This window comes from Neofelis nebulosa, assembly GCF_028018385.1.
Source record: "Neofelis nebulosa isolate mNeoNeb1 chromosome Y unlocalized genomic scaffold, mNeoNeb1.pri SUPER_Y_unloc_1, whole genome shotgun sequence".
NCBI classification, from domain to species: domain Eukaryota; kingdom Metazoa; phylum Chordata; class Mammalia; order Carnivora; family Felidae; genus Neofelis; species Neofelis nebulosa.
Genome location: NW_026691917.1, coordinates 1542100 through 1561414, shown reverse-complemented (window position 1 = coordinate 1561414; position 19315 = coordinate 1542100). Strand labels below are relative to the sequence as shown.

General features: G+C 36.7%; 1 protein-coding gene across 4 annotated transcripts in view; it reads right to left on the bottom strand.

Moving 5' to 3' along the window:
* LOC131503563 (cullin-4B-like) overlaps window positions 1-19315 on the bottom strand; it is a 141973-nt gene that overhangs the window by 108874 nt on the left and 13784 nt on the right. For all 4 annotated transcript variants that reach the window (XM_058715012.1, XM_058715013.1, XM_058715015.1 and 1 more), the window contains 4 exons: window positions 19178-19267; window positions 17416-17498; window positions 16587-16654; window positions 5919-6037 (listed from right to left, as the gene is read on the bottom strand). In XM_058715012.1, coding sequence (XP_058570995.1) covers window positions 5919-6037; window positions 16587-16654; window positions 17416-17498; window positions 19178-19267 — 360 coding nt within the window. The remainder of the gene's footprint in view (window positions 1-5918; window positions 6038-16586; window positions 16655-17415; window positions 17499-19177; window positions 19268-19315) is intronic.

Here is a 19315-nt window from a genome sequence, read left to right as displayed (position 1 = left end):
TGTATATCTCATGTAAATACAAAAGTTCCTAAGAACCTATTCCCAATCTTGGAGGAAGACAGAAGCAGAGCAGGAGGACCTCAGGCTCCCATCAACACAGGAACACAACTAGATAATTATCAAATAATCCTAAATATCCCAGACATTGACCTGAAAACTCACAGAACAAACTCCACAACTAGGGGGAGAGAAGAGGCCACACTGAGTAAGGAGGAAAGTGCAGAGATGTGGTTTAGGGCAGAAATGGAAAGAGGGTGCTACAGAGGTCCTGGTCCCAGAGAAGAATGAGAGAATGGAGCTACAGAGGAAGACTCCCAAAACCACTGTGTGGGAAAATGAGGGTCTGAATTTTCTGAGTTCTTGCAACCAACCAATGGGGCTCAAATATTAAAGGTCGGAGCAGCTGGCTGAGATGGGGCCCAGGGGTACCCATGCACTGCTCCTGGAGAAAATGCAGGCAAACAACTTGCAGGTAGATGGCATGGAAACAATGATTAGAAGGTCACCTGAGGCATGGGGAGGGAGGGGCGCGGGCATTATTCAGTCACTCTTATTGGAGTTTATCCCTGAGAGGCAGCATTCAGCATTCACACAGATACCTCTCTAGGAACAAAGGATCTGGCTAGCCTCATTTCCTTTCTCCAGTCCTCACCATAAACCCAGAACCAACTGGAACCTACAATGACTGCCTAACTTGCTACACCAAGTTGCACACCCCTACACTCTGACAAGACCACCTTTCTCAGTCAAGCATGCCTCAGTCCCAGGGTGGCATGCCAGGTCCCTCCCACAGAAAATCAGCATAAACCCCTGCCCACACCACATCTCCCAACCAGAGAGTCCTGCAAGGCTTCAGTTCTGGTAAAAGTGGTGTCGGCCCTCATGTCACAAGCATACCAGAGCACACACCGCATTCTTTCCAAAGACCAAAAGCAGCCTCTGGAGATACGTCAGAAAGACAGAGAAGTACTACACAATGGCAAAGTACGCACAGCACAGTGGAGACACTCCCTGAAGTGGCAGGCCCTGGGTACTACATGACCTCTTCTTCATAAAGCCACGACTCTCAGGATAGGGAGCCATAAGTGTGTTTTATAACACAGAGAAGGAGGCAGAAATGAAGACAAAATGTGAACATGGAAGAATTTATTCCAAATGAAAGAACAAGATAAGGCAAGTAGAGATCTAAGTGAAACAGATATAAATGACATACTTGATGGAGAATTTAGAACAACCGTAAGGAAACAAGCTGGGATTCAAAACAACAGAAGACCTCAGGGACATCCTTACCACAGAGATAAAAGTGTTAAAAATGAATCCATCAAAAATGAAAGATGCAACAGATGAGATTAAAAACCCACTTCATGTAATGAACAGTGCACTGGAATGAGGAGATAAATAACTTAGTGACCTAGAGAAGAAAAATGGAAAATAATAAAGCTGAACAAAAGAAAGAATAATTACGGAACATGAGAATAGACTTCAAGAACTCAGTGACTCCATCAAACGTAATAACACCCATATTATAGCAGCTCCAGAAAAAGGAGAGAGAGAAAAGGGGGAAGAAAATTTATTTGAGGAATAATAATAGCTCAAAACTTCCCTAATGTGGGGAAGGAAACAGACATGCAAATCCAGGATTCAGGAAACACAGAGAATCCCCATCAAAATCAACAAGATCAGGACAACGCCAAGGTATGCTGCAATTAAACTGGCAAAATATAGCATCAAAAAATCCTGAAAGCAGCAAGACAACAAAGTCCCTACTATACAAGGAAAGACCCAGAAGGCTAGCTGCAGATCTCTCAACAGAAAGTTAGCAAGCCAGAAGGCCGTGGAATGATGATATATACAATATACTGAATGGGAAAAACCTACAGGCAAGAATAGTCTATCCAGGAAGGTATCATTCAGAAGAGAGGGACAGATAAAGAGCTTCCCAAATAAAACTAAAGGAATTTGACAAATTAGTTTCCCAGACAAATAAAACTAAACCAGCCCTGAAAGAAATATTAAAGGGGACTCCTTGAGAGCAAAGGAGATATCAAAAGTGACAGAGACACAACGTCCAGAAACAAAAAAAGCAACAAAATGTTACTAAGTACATATTTATCAATAATTACTTTGGATGTAAAGTTGACTAAATTCTCCGATAAAAAGAAATTAAGGAAGAAATAAAAAAAAATACATGGAAACAAATGAAAATGAAAACACAACAGTACAAAACCTTTGGGATACTACAAAAGCAGTTTTAAAGCCAGCAGAAGGAAGCAAATAATAAAGACCAGAGCAGAAATAAATGATATAGAAAAAAATCAGACAACTCCATGAAACCAGGCGTTAGTTCTTTGAAAAAAAAAAAGAAGATACACCGCCAGCCAAGCTTATCAAAATGAAAAAAGAATGGACCCAAATAAATAAAATCACAAATAAAAGTAGAGAAATAACAACCAACGCCACAAAATTATTAAAAAAAAAAAAGAATATTAGAAAAACTATAGGCCAAAAAATTGGACAAACTAGAAGAAATAGATAAATTCCTTGAAACATAAGCTGCGAAAATGAAAAACAAAAACAAAGTGAAAACTTGAGCAGGTCAATAACCAAAAAGAAACTGAAACCGTCATCAAAAACTTTCCAAATAAAGTAAGTCTAGGGACAGACGGTTTCACAGATGAATTATACTAAACATTTAAAAGAGTTAATACCAAGGGATACAGGAGTGCTGATGCATAGGGGCACTTTTACCCCAATGTTTATAGTAGCACTTTCAACAATAGCCAAATTATGGAAAGAGCACAAATGTCCATCAACTGACGAATGGATAAAGAAATTGTGGTTTGTATACACAATGGAATACTACGTGGCAATGAGAAAGAAAGAAATATGGCCTTTTGTAGCAACGTGGATGGAAGTGGAGAGTGTTATGCTAAGTGAAATAAGTCATACAGAGAAAGACAGATACCATATGTTTTCACTCTTATGTGGATCCTGAGAAACTTAACAAAAGACCACGGGGGAGGGGACGAAATAAAAAAGACGTTAGAGAGGGAGGGAGCCAAAACGTGAGAGGCTCTTAAAAACTGCGAACAAACTGAGAGTTGATGGGGGATGGGAAGGAGGGGGTGGTGGGAGGGAGGGAAGGGTGGGTGATGGGTATTGAGTATGAGTCCTGGGTGTTGTATGGAAACCAATCTGACAACAAATTTCATATTAAAAAAATAAAAAAAATAAAAGAGTTAATACCTATTCTTCTCAAACTATTCCAAAACAAAGAAAAGGAAGGATAACTTCAAACTCATACTATGAGACCAGCTTTATCTTGATTCCAAATAAGAGGAAGACTACACTGAGAAAGAGAACTACAGGCCACATCCCTGATGGACATGGATGCAAAACTTCGCAATAAAATACTAGCAAATATAATCCAACAATTTATTAAATAATCATGCACCAGATTATTCCTGGGTTTCAAGGTTGGCTCAATATTCACAAATCTACATGACACTCCACATTAATAAAGAAAAGGATAAGAACCATATAATCATCTCAACAGATACAGAAAAGCATTAGCCAAAAAAAAAAAAAAACCATCCACTCATGATAAAAATCCTTAATAAAGAATATTTACAGGGAATATACTTCAACATAAAAAAGGACAATTATGAAAAACACATAGCTAGAATCATCCTCAATGAAGAAAAACTGATAGGTTTCCCTTTACAAGACAGGGATGTCCACTCTCCACTAATGTCATTCAGCACAGTAGTAAAAGTCATACCCTCAGCAATCAAAATGAAAGAAAAAGCAGAAAAGAAAGAGAAAGAAAAAGAAGGAAAGAAATAAAGAAAAGGAAGGGAGGGAGGGAGGGAGGGAGGGAAAGAGAGAGAGAGAGAAAGAGAGAAAGAGAGAGAAAAAAAGAGAGAGAAAGAGAGAGAAAGAGAGAAAGAGAAAAAACTGGTGAAGGCACTCTAGGAAACAGTATGCAGATTCTCAAAAAGGTAAAAATAGACTATATAATCCGGCAACTGCACTACTGGGTACTTACCCAAACAATACAAAAACACTAATTCAAAGTGATGCATGCACCCCAATGTTTACAGCATTTATTATTACTATTATTATTATTATTATTATTATTATTATTATTATTATTGTTATTAATATTATTTATAACAGGCAAAATATGGAAACTGTCCATATGTTCACCAACTTTGAGTGAAAAAGTAGTTATATATGTAGGGACGCATGGGTGGCTCAGTCGGTTACACATCTGACTTTGTCTCAGGTCATGATTTCGCAATTTGTGAGTTCAAGCCCTGCATCAGGCTCTGTGCTGACAGCTCAGAGGCTGGAGCCTGCTTCAGATTCTGTCTCCCCCTCTCTCTGCCCCTCCCCCACTTGTGTTCTCTCTCTCAAAAATAAACATTAAAAAATTAAAAGAATTTAATTTTTTAAAAAATTTAAATTTAAAATTTAAATTTAAAAAGAACTTAAAAAATTAAAAGAATGTAGTGATCTACATACAAAATGGAATATAAGCCATAAAAAAGAATAAAATCTTGCCATTTGTGATGACATGTTTGGAGCTAGAAGCAAAATAAGTTAGTCAGAGAAAGGGAAATACCATATGATTTCAACCATATGTAGAACTTAACAAACTAAACAAATGAGCAAAGGCAGAAATGAAAGAGAAACAGACTGGAAATGGATTTCTAACTCTAGAGAATAGAAGAGAGGTGGTAAGGGAGGTAGTTATGGCTTAAATAGGTGGTGGGCATTAGAAAGGTACTTGTGATGAGCACATGTATTGTACAGAAGGACTGAATCTCTATACTGTACACCTGACACTAAAATTATAGTGTATGCTAACTAACTGGAAGTTATATAAAACTTTAAATTAAGAACAATTCCCAATACCTGCCCCCCCCACCATAGTAAAGGTGGGAATCAAAAGGTGGAAACAATCCAAGTGTGCATCCAGTTACAAACTGATGAACAAAATATAGTACAGATATACAGTGGAATATTATTTTGACACCAAAAACGATAAAAGACTCCTATAACATTGATGACAGATCATCCTGTGTAAAGGAATGCAGAAACAAAAACCCACATATCATACGATTTAATTGCTAGGCAATAACCAAAACAGAAAAGTCAGTATCCACAGAAAGTTGATTAGTAATTGCCAAAGCCTCCAGGGAGAAGGTAAGTAAAGTGACTGCTCAATGTGTACTAGGATTCTGTAAAAAGTCATGAACATATTCCAGAGCTAAATAGGGAGGATGCTTGTGGAAACCAGCAACACTTACGCAGCTGCTCCTTTCATTTCCCCTCTTAGCCTCTGGCATCTATTAAGCTACTTTCTGTCCGTCTCTACGTCTATTGTTTGTATCTATGAATTAACTAAATTTCACCCAATTTCCTATCTCTAAATGGTTAAAATAATAAATTTCATGTTAGTCTACCACTCACAAAACATTAGTTAATTACTCACTGAAAAACATTGAACTTACGAGGACACTCGGCTGGTGAGGACTCTCTCCCCGCTGTTTCTCTGAGACAATTTATGCTTACAGACTTTTTCAATAACAAATTCTTGTTATTAAACAGAAGAGTAGAAATTTAAGGTGGTAAAAGAAATGTGAGGCACTAAAAGAAAATGTTACACCAGTACATAATGTCCCCACTCTTCCCCTTCAAAAAGCAAGTATTATTTGGGGGAGCAAGACTTTACATATACAGAGAAGTAAGAGTTTCAAGAAGGCTTAGAGCATAGATTCTTCATCAATTTCAAGTTAAACATTTCTTAAAGATAGAAAGTTCTAAATTAAAAACAATACATTATTAAAGGGGGAAAAATTAGCCATAAATAATCTAAATTACTTAATGCAGCATCTTCTTTAAATAAATACCTTGATATACTCAATCCAATGCTGGAGAAGAACTTGAAAGCCACATTCTATCCTACTGAATACTTGGTAGACTAAAGACAAATCCTCAATTCTATTTTCATCAAGAAGAAAGCTTAAGCCTGAATATTAGAAACATGAAGGCAAAATTAGCAATACAAATACCCACCTCAGATATACGTTAAATGATACATTAATTTGAGATTGTTACATTCAAGACATTTACTCTGGATTAAAAATGCTACAGTCCTCAACTTTGCAAGTAAGTGTCGTATCAGTAAGTGTTTATTAAGAAATAATTAGATGGATGGCAGAAAAAAGAGTGTAATTTATTCCTCTGGACTGTTTGTTTTTCCACTGTCATAAATGCTGTCTTGTAAACCACTGTGTATTTCGTATTACTGCCGCAAAACATACATCACATAAATTTATAGTAAATAAGTTTGTAATATAGATATTACTGTGCATGAATTAGAAAATTACAGATTTTAAATAGAACTTTAATTAGACGCATTAAATATCTGATTAAGTGCCAGATACTGATTTTTACATAAGAACAGGAAGGTATACAATATACCCAATGTACAATATATGGACAAATATAATCATTCTATAAATAAATAAACAAGCATAAAAAACCCAGAATGCAAAGGACATATAGCAGTATATTTGCTTCTAAAAAGCCACGTGTTCAGCATCAGAATACATCACTATCGACATGTTGCTTTTCTCTATTCAACATTACCTAAAGAACCCTCACCGTCCAAAGAAACTTTCTGCCAACTCTATTCTAGAAATATATATACCATACTGAACATATAAAATAAAAAAACTAAGGTTAATAAAATATCATAATTTACTAGTATCTGCCAATTTATAAATTAATAACTTTTCAGCATTCCTCAACTTCGGAGATCTAAACACTATGCTATTTTAGTTCACCTCTCACTTCCCAGTAACTGTGTTGATAAATTCCTACCTTTTTAATCAATCCATACTACCAGTTTGCCATTTATTATTATGGTTTATGTGAAGTATAAATCGTTTTCTGTTCAAATTTAAATTCGTTATAAAAACAGAAGATGAAAAAAGGCTATAACAGATGACATATTCGGATGTAGATTTTTTACTGGCATTTCTAAGCATTAAAACTGTCACGGTAAACTGAAAACTGTCAATCACTAAAAAGTTGTTCTAAACTGCACAGGGGCAATGACTGCACATTGTCATTAATATACCAAAAACCAATCAAATATGTGTGTTAAAACAGACTGATTTTATGACATGTAAATTATATATCAATGTTTTAAAGAGAAGTAGGACTTTGGGTAGTGAAATATTTCTTAAATCCAAAGATAGGACTTGAATAGAAAAATATCTTAGTTTTCTACATCTGGGGCCTCGTTATTTACAAATCTCTATTTTCAATTTACATTATAAAATATTATTGTTGAGGTGAACACTGAACCATCCTACACACCTACAAAACTGATTGGAGGATTAACACAAGACTCTGCACAACCTGAACCACAGAATTCATCAGGAATTCACCCCAAAAGAAAGAGCACGAAGAAACGACAGCCAGGGATTTAACCAACACAGATACAAGCAAGACGTCTGAACCAGAATTTAGAATCACGATAATATGAATACGGGCTGGAGTCCAAAATAGACTACAGTCCCTTTGTGCAGAGATAAAAGAAGTAAAAAAATACCCAGAGTTAACTTAAAAATGCTATAACTGAGCTGTGATCACGGATGGATGCAGGGGCAGCAAGCATGGATGAGGCAGAAAAGAGAATCAGCGATATAGACGACAAATTTACAGAGAATAAGAAAGCAGAGAAAAAGAGGGAGATTAAGGCAAAAAAGCACGATTTAAGAATTCGAGAAATCAGTGACTCATTAAAAAGTAACGACATCAGAATCATAGGGGTCCCAGAGGAGGAAGAGAGAGAAATAGGGGTAGAAGGGTTAAGTGAGCAAATCACAGCAGAAAACTTTGCTAACCTGGGGAAAGACCCAGACATCAAAACCCAGGAAGCACAGAGGACCCCCATTAGATTCAATAAAAACTGACCCTCAACAAGGCATATCATAGTCAAATTCACAAAACAGTCATGCAAGGAGAGACTCATCAAAGCAGCAAGGGAAAAAAGTCCCTAAACTATAAGGGAAGACAGAACAGGTTTGCAGCAGACCTATCCACAGAAACTTGGCAGGCCAGAAAGGAGTGGCAGGATATTTTAATGTGCTGAATCAGAAAAATAGACAGCCCCGAATTCTTTATCCAGCAAGATGGTCATTCAAAATAAAAGGAAAGATAAACATTCCCAGACAAACAAAAATTAAAGGAGTTTGTGTCCACTAAACCAGCCCTGCAAAAAATTTTAAGGGGGACTCTCCGAGGGGAGAAAAGATGAAAAAAAAATGTATGTATACACACACACATACATATATACATACACACACACATATATATGCACACACACACACATGCATACATACATACGTACGTACGTACATACATACATACCAAAATCAAGAAAGAAAGGACCAGAGAAGATCACCAGAAACTCCAATTCTACAAGCATTATAATGGCAATAAATTAGTATCTGTCAGTACTCACTCTAAATGTCAATGTACTCAATGCTCCAATCAAAAGACATACGGTAACAGAATGGGTAAGAAAACAATTACCATCTATATGCTGTTTACAAGAGACACACTTGAGACCTAAAGACACCTTTAGATTGAAAGCAAGGGGATGGGGAACCATCTATCGTGCTAATGGTCAAGAAAAGAAAGCCAGAGTAGCCACACTTCTATCAGGCAATCTAGACTTTAAAATAAATAATGTATCAAGAGATGCAGAAAAGGCATTATGTCATAACCGAGGGGTCTACCCACCAGGACGACCTAACAATTGTAAACATTGATGGGCCAAATGAGGCAGCACCCAAATATTTAATTCAATTAATCACAAACATAAAGAAACTCATTGATAGTAATACCGTTATAGTAGGAGACTTCAACACCCCAATCACAGCAATGGACAGATCGCCTAATCAAAATATCAAGAAGGACACAATGGCTTTGAATGACACACTGGACCAGATGGACTTCACAGATATATTCAGAACATTTCATCCTACAGCAATAGAATATACATTCTTCACAGGTGCACATGGAACGTTCTCCAGAATTGACCATATACTGGGACACAAATCAGCCCTAAGTAAGTACAAAAGTATAGAGATCACACCGTGCATATTTTCAGACCACAACACTATGAAACTCAAAATCAACCACGAGAAAAAAAAAACATTGGAAAGGTAACAAATACTTGGAGACTAAAGAACATCCTACTAAAGAATGAATGGGCTAACCCAGCAGTTAAGAAGGAAGTTAAAAAGCGTATCGAAGTCAATGAAAATGATAATACCACATCCCAAAACCTCTGAGATGCAACAAAGGAGGTCATAAGAGGAAAGTACACAGCAATCCAGGCCTTCCTAAAGAAGGAAGAAAGATCGCAGAGACACAACCTAACCTTACACCTTATGGAGCTGGAAAAAGAACAGCAAATAAAACCTAAAACCAGCAGAAGACAGGAAATAATAAAGATTAGAGCAGAAATTAATGTTATCGAAAACAACCAACCAACCAACCAACCAACCAACCAACCAAACAGTAGAACAGAACAATGAAACCAGAAGCTTCTTCTTTGAAAGAATTAACACAATTGATAAACCACTAGCCAGTTTGATCAAAAAGAAAAAGGAAAGGACCCAAGTAAATAAAATCAAGAATGAAAGAGGAGAGATCACAACCAACACAGCAGAAATAAAAACCATAATAAGCAAACATTACGAGCAACTATATGCCAATAAAATGGGCAATCTGGAAGAAGTGGACAAATTCCTAGAAACATATACACTACCAAAACTGAAACAGGAAGAAATAGAAAATTTGAACACACCCATTACCAGTAAGGAAATCGAATTAGTAATCAAAAATCTGCCAAAACACTAGAGTCCAGGGCCAGATGGCTTTCCAGGGGAATTCTACCAAACATTTAAGGAAGAGTTGAACACCTATTCTCTTGAAGCTGTTCCAAAACATAGAAATGGAAGGAAAACTTCCAAACTCTTTCTATGAAGTCAGCATTACCTTGATTCCAAAACCAGAGACCCCACTAAAAAGGAGAACTATAGACCAATTTCCCTGATGAACATGGATGTCAAAATCCTCAACAAGGTATTAACCAACAATACATGAAAAAATACATTAAATACACTAAAACAATACATTTAAAAAATGGTGAACATGGATGCAAAATCCTCAACAAGATAGTAGGCAACTGGATTCAACAATACATTAAGAAAGTTATTTACCACGACCAAGTGGGGTTTATACTGGGGATTACAGGGCTGGTTCAATATCCGCAACACAACATGATTCACCATATCAATAAAAGGAAGGACAAGAATAATACGATCCTCTCAATAAATGCAGAGAAAGCATTTGACAAAATACAGCATCCTTTCTTGATAAAAACCCTCAAGAAAGTAGGGATAGAAGGAGCATACCTCGAAATCATAAAAGCCATATATGAATGACCCAATGCTAATATCATCCTCAATGGGGAAAAATTGAGAGAATGGGGAAAAATTCCTGACCCTAAGGTCAGGAACAAGACAGGGATGTCCTCTCTCGCCACTGTTACTCGACATAGTATTGGAAGTCTTAGCCTCTGCCATCAGACAACACAAAGAAATAAAAGGCTTCCAAATCAGCCAGGAGGAGGTCAAACATTCACTCTTCACAGATGACATGATACTCTACATGGAACACCCAAAAGATTCCACCAAAAACTACAAGAATTAATTCATGAATTCAACAAAGTTGCAGGATATAAAATCAACGCACAGAAATCAACTGCATTCCTATACACCAACAGTGAAGCGACAGAAATAGAAATCAAGGAATTGATCCCCTCTTCAGTTGCACCAAAAACCCATAAAATACCTAGAAATACATCTAACCAAAGACGTAGGAAATCTATACACTGAAAACAATAGAAAGCTTATGAGACAAATTGCAGAAGACACAAAAAAATGGAAAAAGATTCCATGCTCCATAGGAAGAACAAATATTGTTAAAATGTCAATACTACCTAAAGCAATCTACATATTCAATGCAATCTCTATCAAAATAACACCAGCATTCTTCACGGAGCTAGAACAAACAATCCTAAAATTTGTATGGAACCAGAAAATACCCTGAATGGCCAAAGCAATCTTGAAAAAGAAAACCAAAGCAGGAGGTCTCACAATCCCAGACTTCAGGCTATACTACAAAGCTCTAATCATCAAGACAGTATGGCACTGGCACAAGAACAGACACTCAGATCAACAGAACAGAAGAGAGAACCCAGACATGGACCCACAGACGTATCACCAACTCCGGGATATTAGTTCCAGTCTTTTGAACTCATTATCCAGGGCAGCTTTGTCCTGTGGCTGTGTGGAGTGTGAAATGAAAGGCTGCTCCAGTAATGGCAAATACTTTAGGTATGGCATCTATCAAACTTAATTCCCACAGAAACATTGCTAAACTTTCAACTTTGCAGTCTGCAGACTGCTGGTGGACAAGTTATGGTGGAGAACTGATTTACTGTTGGTGCAAGTAGGTAGATTTCTTCTAACTTTGAGGCTAACAGCATAGAAGTGTGCCCAGAAGGTGAAGATTTCCTGCACAAAGACACTGACGAAAGAAATCTATCAATATAGTTCACAGCCAAATGCAGGGTCTCATTCTGTGCGTTGTACTATTCTCCTATTTAAACCAGTCCACAAGCACAGCTGTCAAACTGTTTGTGAGCTCTTACAGATTTCTCCATGTAACCCACTTGAGGCCTACATTTAAAAAAAATGTTAACACTGAATTCATTTTTGAGATACAGAGAGACAGAGCACAGGTGCAGGAGGGGCAGAGAGAGAGGGAGACACAGACTCCGAAGCAGGCTCCAGGCTCTGCTCTGTCAGGACAGAGACCTAATCGGGTCTCGAACTAATGAACTGCAAGATTATGACCTGAGCCCAAATTGGACACTTAACGCTTCACCGACAGAGCCACCCAGGTGCCCCTTTAGGTTTACATTTAATCTCCATTCCCCTAAGGTATGTGTCAATATCCTCATGATAATCCAGGACTTCTTTAACATTCATTGGGTTTCCATCTTCTAGTACAATTGATATGTCCGTAACGCGTGGTGACTCAAAACTACTATCCATTGGATAATCAAGAGATACCAGTGGTTCTCTTGGTCTAGGTAAAGTAAAAGCTAAATTGAAAGCCAGCACATTTTCATGATTTTTTTTTTTTTTTTTTTAGATTCATCTGGCCTTTTTCAGTCTATTCTTGTGTTTTATCCGCCTGGTAAATGGAGGATGCTTACTGTTTGCTTCCCAGGGAGGTACAGCAGCATGTTCATCATGCATAGGAAGATCCTTAAGAGGCGCAATCTGTTGTGTCTTGGGCCTTTGCTGTGACACCGCAAAGCATGGTTCCTGGCCTTCAGTACAGCCACGCCTTCCCAAGTTTATTGAGCAGGCACCACCTTCTCTTGGTTGATGTTCTTCTGGTCCTCTTGGATTGTCATGTGCTACAGTTATCAGCAGCCCCTCTGGTTCTAGGCCTGGGCATGGAGCTGCCCAACATCACAGCTTCTGGGATCTTGGTGGGATTAAGTCTGTGGCGCAAAGCAGTGTGTACTCTTTCCCAGGCCAAGAAACACTCCAGCCACATCCAGCTGCCCCATCTCTAGGCAGCCTGCCCGCTAAGGATAACGCAGTACCAAGGAGGTTGCAAAAGGCATATGCAAGCACTTCCCACAGTGTGCAGGGATAAAGATGCTTCCAAGACGCAGCAAGCAGCCCACTGGAGTGGCAGCTGGCTGTTCCTGCAGTTCAGGTAGTTAATACACCAAATAACTCAATAAGGCATTTTCAGAGACGCTTGCCATATCTTCTGCACTGTAACTACATTTATATTGAAAATAGTTAAGTTAAAATGCAAGCATCAAAATATTTAGAGTGCACTGTTTAGCTCATACAGGATTCCTATTCCTAAAAGGTTCCGCAGGTGGATGGTACTGATGGCTCCAAATATTGTGAATGAAATCACTGCCACTGAAATGTATGCTTAAAAATAGTTAAAACGGTGAAGTTTAAGTTATGTATATTTATCACAAGAGGAAATTTACAATCAGAAGTAACGGTATTTCACTGTTGGCTTATAAATGTATACTTCCTCTACCTCTCAGACATAATTTTAGATTAATAAAACACGGCTGCATCTTGTAGACTTTCTGGTTTGGAAAACAATTTTCTTCAGAATGTTGAAAGACTGTGCTCATTTCAGCAGCATATATCCTAGAATCTTGAAAGACTTTTATCTTTTAATTTTTGCCATTATTATGACCTCTGTGTAGATGAACTCACGGGATGGGTTTTGTTTTGTTTTGTTTTCTCTGGATCCAACCATTTCTCTGAACCTTCACTTTGCAGTAAATTGTACTCTAAATATCTTCAGTCAGTATTTAGTGAATACTGAAGGTAGGGGAAGATATGGGACTTCATTTTAGCTAGAAAAAGTTACTAAAATGCATTTATTTAATATAAATGTGAGGATCTACATAAGACTGCACATAATTACAAATGCTTCAACTGAAACCCTGAGATACAATGGACCCTTAACATTTCTAAGGAGAAATTTAATTTTAAATAAGGAAATCCTATAACTAAGCCAAGGTTCGTAAGAATATTTGTATTAAGATGATCCAGAAATCACCCCTAGTTCATAACTTCTCGGGGATACCTAATGTTCTAATGGGTGATTTGTCTTCTGAAATGTCTGCCTAACATCCATGTTAGAATCAGTCTTTGTTCCCTGACCATCAGCTTAATTATTGCGAGGACTGCAAGCCCAGAAGAGATGTAGGTATGAAAGGATACAGATAATGTACACGATGGTTAACCCATAAATAGGCATCCATGAAGTTTACTACTATTTGGAACCCTAATAAAAATTTTTCTTTCCACTAATAAGCAAGAGTTCACAAATTTTCTCCAATCCAATATATGTCCATCTGTCCATTCAGCAGTGAAAAAACTAAAACATTTCCTCATTCTTACGGAGAATCCTCTCCTTAATTCTGGTGCTTCACAAACTATGTGGAAAGCCTTGTAGATATGCACATTTTTCTGTTACCACAGAAACAATAATCTATTTAGTAAGTCAAACAAACAAACAAACAAACAAACAAACAAACAAAACCCACTGGTTTTCAAGGACAAACACCTGTTATACCTGTAGAAACCCATCCCAAAGATGTTTCCTAGAAGAGTGAAAATGTCCGTAAGTCATATGGGGGGCTTCCAGTATCACTCTATTCTAAGACCAAGATTAGAAACACAATTATTTTAATTTTATCTAATTCCATTCTATTACTGTGCAGTAAAGGATATCTCTTGCTTAAAGAAAAGTCTGGCCTTTATACAGCTTCTGGAAGGTAATCAGTAAACTCTCTGAATACCACGCAGGATAACATTTTATTTACTGGGGGGCAATGGGCCATGCTACACAGTTCATGGTAAAATGTGACTCATGGTGGGGGGGTTTGGGCCAGGAAATACCAGCCTGATCTCTGAAGGGACTGGACACTAAGATCAGTCATGCTGAAAGTCATCCATGTGATGTGAGTTTCCCTACTTGGCAGCACTAAATGCATGCTGTCAATCACAATTTCTGGGAGAGCTAAGCTCTGTCCGTACAACCCTAGTGGGAGAAGACCACTGAAAGTTCATGCCTGGAGTTTGTTCTATGATCCTCTTCTCTTTGATGATTTCAACTTACATTTTTCATCATTATCTTTTCTGAAAACTTGGGAGTACTTTTTAGCAAATTGCTGAACTTGAGGGTGATCCTGGACACCTCACCCAGCTGCATTCATATTCCAAAAAAAAAATAATATGATAGAAAAATTTTAAATTATGAGTTCTTCTGACTCTATTTCATTTTAATTTCAAAGATCTGAAATACCTTTCTGATGATATGAATTTCCTTCTAATAGAAAAATTCACAGTACTGGTGCTCTCCCCACTCTATATTTCTGTTGTGAAATAAATAGTTAGGGGTGCCTGGTTGGGTCAGTCAGCTGGGCATCCAACTCTGGGTTTCAGTGGCTCAGGTCATGATCCCAGGGTCATGAGACTGAGCCGGTGTCAGGTTCAACAATAAGTGTAGAGCCTTCTTAGGATTCTCTCTCTCTCCCTCTGGCCCTCTCATCAGGGTCATTCTCTCTTCAAGTGAAATGAAATGAGATTAAATGACATGGAATGAAATGAGATGGAAAGAGATGAAATAAGATAAATTAAAATATAGTTAAATTTTATGTATTTAATTTTTTTTTAAATTTTTTTTCAACGTTTTTTATTTATTTTTGGGACAGAGAGAGACAGAGCATGAACAGGGGAGGGGCAGAGAGAGAGAGAGACACAGAATCGGAAACAGGCTCCAGGCTCCGAGCCATCAGCCCAGAGCCTGACGCGGGGCTCGAACTCACGGACCGCGAGATCGTGACCTGGCTGAAGTCGGACGCTTAACCGACTGCGCCACCCAGGCGCCCCTTTATGTATTTAATTTATTTACAAGGCACTTCACGTGATAAGGAAAAATAATAACCAAATGTATACTGTGGACAGGAATAAAACTTAAAATTATAGAATACTCTGGATTAACATACGAAAAAGTCCTTTCCCAAGAATAAAATTACCTGAATTAATATGACATTCTCCCTTCTTCAACCATAAAATCAAGGCTCCAGTTACTACAATATTCTCCTACATGCTCTTTGTGCTCAGGAAGTTTTTAATCATATCTAGAATATAATCCAATTTTTCAAAAGGCCAATGTGATCAACTACACTTACTCTCTCCAGTTTCAACTAACATTCACGATTCCCTGAAGCCTTGTTAAGTATACTTCAGCAACACCAGGATTCCGTTTATGATCATGCCTAAATCTTTTCCTTGTGGGAGGTCACTAGACACAGACTCTCCTTTCAATAATGTACTTCTTTTCAACGTCAGGTTTTAGTTTACATGCACTCATTTAATAAGTTTTTCTAAAAAAGTATGTCCTGTATTGAATCCATTTATTTTGCATCAAGAAGCAAAAGCTCATCACAATTTGTTGAACAAATGTTGCCCTTACATGAAGAAAAGGGAAAATACCAGAAGCAAAACATGTGCTCAAGAGCCCTAACCTACAATCTAAAATTTTAAAACACCAGAAAAAAAGGTAACAATACAGACTATTTTTAAAACATCAGCCAAAAATAAAGCTTGAGCACATTACTATCTCAAGGTATATGTGTAACTCTCATTTAGTATTCTTATAAAAAAAACCCTGAATATACTACATGACACAAACTGCTTTGGCAAATGAGAGAATGAGAAAAAAATTGTATCTGGTTTTATCAATCATTTTAAAGGAAGACTTACACACAGAACGCATTAATAATTACAATTATTTAAAAATGTAAAAAAATAAAATTATTTTCTTTAATAATGCCTTCTCAAAACATACATATTCTCATTTACCTTTCTGAAGAACTGCTGATAAGTGTTCACCTAGAAGCTGCTTTTCTAGCAGAGTGATCAGTTGTTTCCTGTTTAAAAAAAAAACGAATTTAGAATCACTGCAAGATTCTCCTAATGGAGAGTTAAAATGGTTTTCCAAAACCCTGCTGCATATATTATTGTCATCTGTCCTGATTTCTGTTTTACATTGTTATGCATGTATGAGTGCCATAAGATTTGTAGTTTGGTCTTCAGGAGACTGAATTTCATTGCATGAACTTCTGATTTCAGAGTTATTAATATCATTACATAACTACAGGAAATTATGTGATAATAATAAACATCTAGTTTATATAAAAATTACTATTTTATCTCTAATTAAACAAGACCAACAACAAATTTTCTGAAGTTTCCCACTCATCCAAAAAACTAAAAAATAAACTTATGAAGAAAGTTTTATTTGTCAGGCTTTCCCATCTTTTTGATACAAATGAAGAAAGGAGAAAGGCAGGAACTAAGCAAAAAAGGTGAAGAACTATATTATTTAATCCTATCATATGACAATTTAAAAGATTTTTAACATTTATTTTTGAGATACAGTGAGAGAGAGAAAGCATGCACACGATCAGGGTAGGGGCAGAGAAAGAGGGAGACACAGAATCCAAAGCAGGCTCCATGCTCTGAGTTGTCAGCACAGACATGACCTGAGGCGAGGTGAAGTCAGACGCTTAACTGACTAAGCCACCCAGGTGTCCCGGATAATTTCTGATCTAAGTAAAGCAAAATCAAAGTGTATATAAATATGGTATATAGAAATTACATATACAAATACAAAATATGTAATTCTTACTGTGTGTTAAGGCATAGGTAGGTTCTAACTCTGTCTACTTCTCCTTCTAGGAGCTTCTTGATGTGGTAAAGACACCCAGGAATCTGAAAATAAAATTTTTACCTTCCTATTTTAAGAATCATGGGACTTAAAGAACGAAAGTTACAAAGTTTTTGTAGCAAGCAAACAAAAACATTCGTCTTTTAAATCAACTTAGTGTCATAACCTTGAAAGACACAGCTATCATATCCTTGAAAGGCACAGCTATATGGTCAGTTTGTTTCTATCAAGTCAGAATGTCAAGAATTATTAAACTGGTTACAGCTTGTAACTGGAATCCATGCTTTTGAAATTTTTTTGTATTATTTTATTTTATTTATTTTTTTAATATATGATATTTATTGTCAAATTGGTGTCCATACAACACCCAGTGCCCATTCCAAAAGGTGCCCTCCTCAATACCCATCACCCACCCTCCCCTCCCTCCCACCCCCCATCAACCCTCAGTTTGTTCTCAGTTTTTAACAGTCTCTTATGCTTTGGCTCTCTCCCACTCTATCCTCTTTTTTTTTTTTTATTCCTTCCCCTCCCCCATGGGTTTCTGTTAAGTTTCTCAGGATCCACATAAGAGGGAAACCATATGGTATCTGTCTTTCTCTGTGTAGCTTATTTCACTTAGCCTCACACTCTCCAGTTCCATCCACGTTGCTACAAAAGGCCCTATTTCATTCTTTCTCATTGCCAAGTAGTATTCCATTGTGTATATAAACCACAATCGGGAAATGAAAATTTAATATAACCAAACAAAAATATAAAATACATGAAGCAAAGGGCTGTTATAAATGAAGAGAAACACTGAAAATTCAACAAAAGCTGATGACTTGACTACACACAGATCTATGATGTACAGTACATACAGAACGTACATGGTATATAAAAGAACATATATTATATCCAAAATAATGGATAGAGTACTCAGACAGAAACCAGCAAGTTAACATAATACTTTAACAACACTAAACACGAAAAAGTATTTATAGAACACTCCACTCAACAACAGAATACACTTCTGCTCAAAGTACACACAGAATATTCTGCAAGACAGACCTCATCAAGTCACAAAACAAGCAAATAAATTTTAAATGAATGAAATTATAAAAACTGTGCTCATTCATCAAAATGGAGTGAAACATAGGAAAATAAGAAAATTTGAGAAAGTCACAAATATGTGGAAATTAGACAACACATTTCTCAATAATCAAGGTGTCAATGAAGAAATCAAAGAGAAACTACAAAGTACCTTATAATAGGTGAAAACGAGGCTAGAACATACCTAAATTTAATATGGCAGCTAACACATTCCTTAGAAGAAAATTTATGGTTATAAATAATTACATCAGAAAAACAAAGACCTCAAAACAAAATAAGCTTTAAAAAAAAAAACCTACTTTCTACCTAAAGACACTGGAAAAAGATCAAAGTAAACCGAAAGCAAATGAAGAAACAATATTTAGCATAGAATTTAATGAGAGAGAAATGAAAAAAAAACAATAGAAAAAAATTAACCATACCAAGAGTTGCTTCTTTGAAAAGATCAACAAAGTAGACAAATCTTTAGCATAACTGACCAAAAAAAAAAAAAAGAAACAAAGAAAAAAAGTTGTCAAGAAGAAAGGTTTGTCAAAATTTATAGGAATTATAAAGAAACATGGTTCTTTACATTTTAATAATCTTTTCTATGGATATTGAAAGAATTTATAATTATCATCTTGATCTCAAATACCTCTTTTTTTTGCGCTAGCTTCCTTCCCTCTGCTGCATAGAACCTGCTTGTTTCTTCTAAGAATTTACTCTCAAAAGATTCTTGGTAAATCTAATAATGGAATATATAAAAGAAACTTAGTTAAAAGTTATCTGTAAG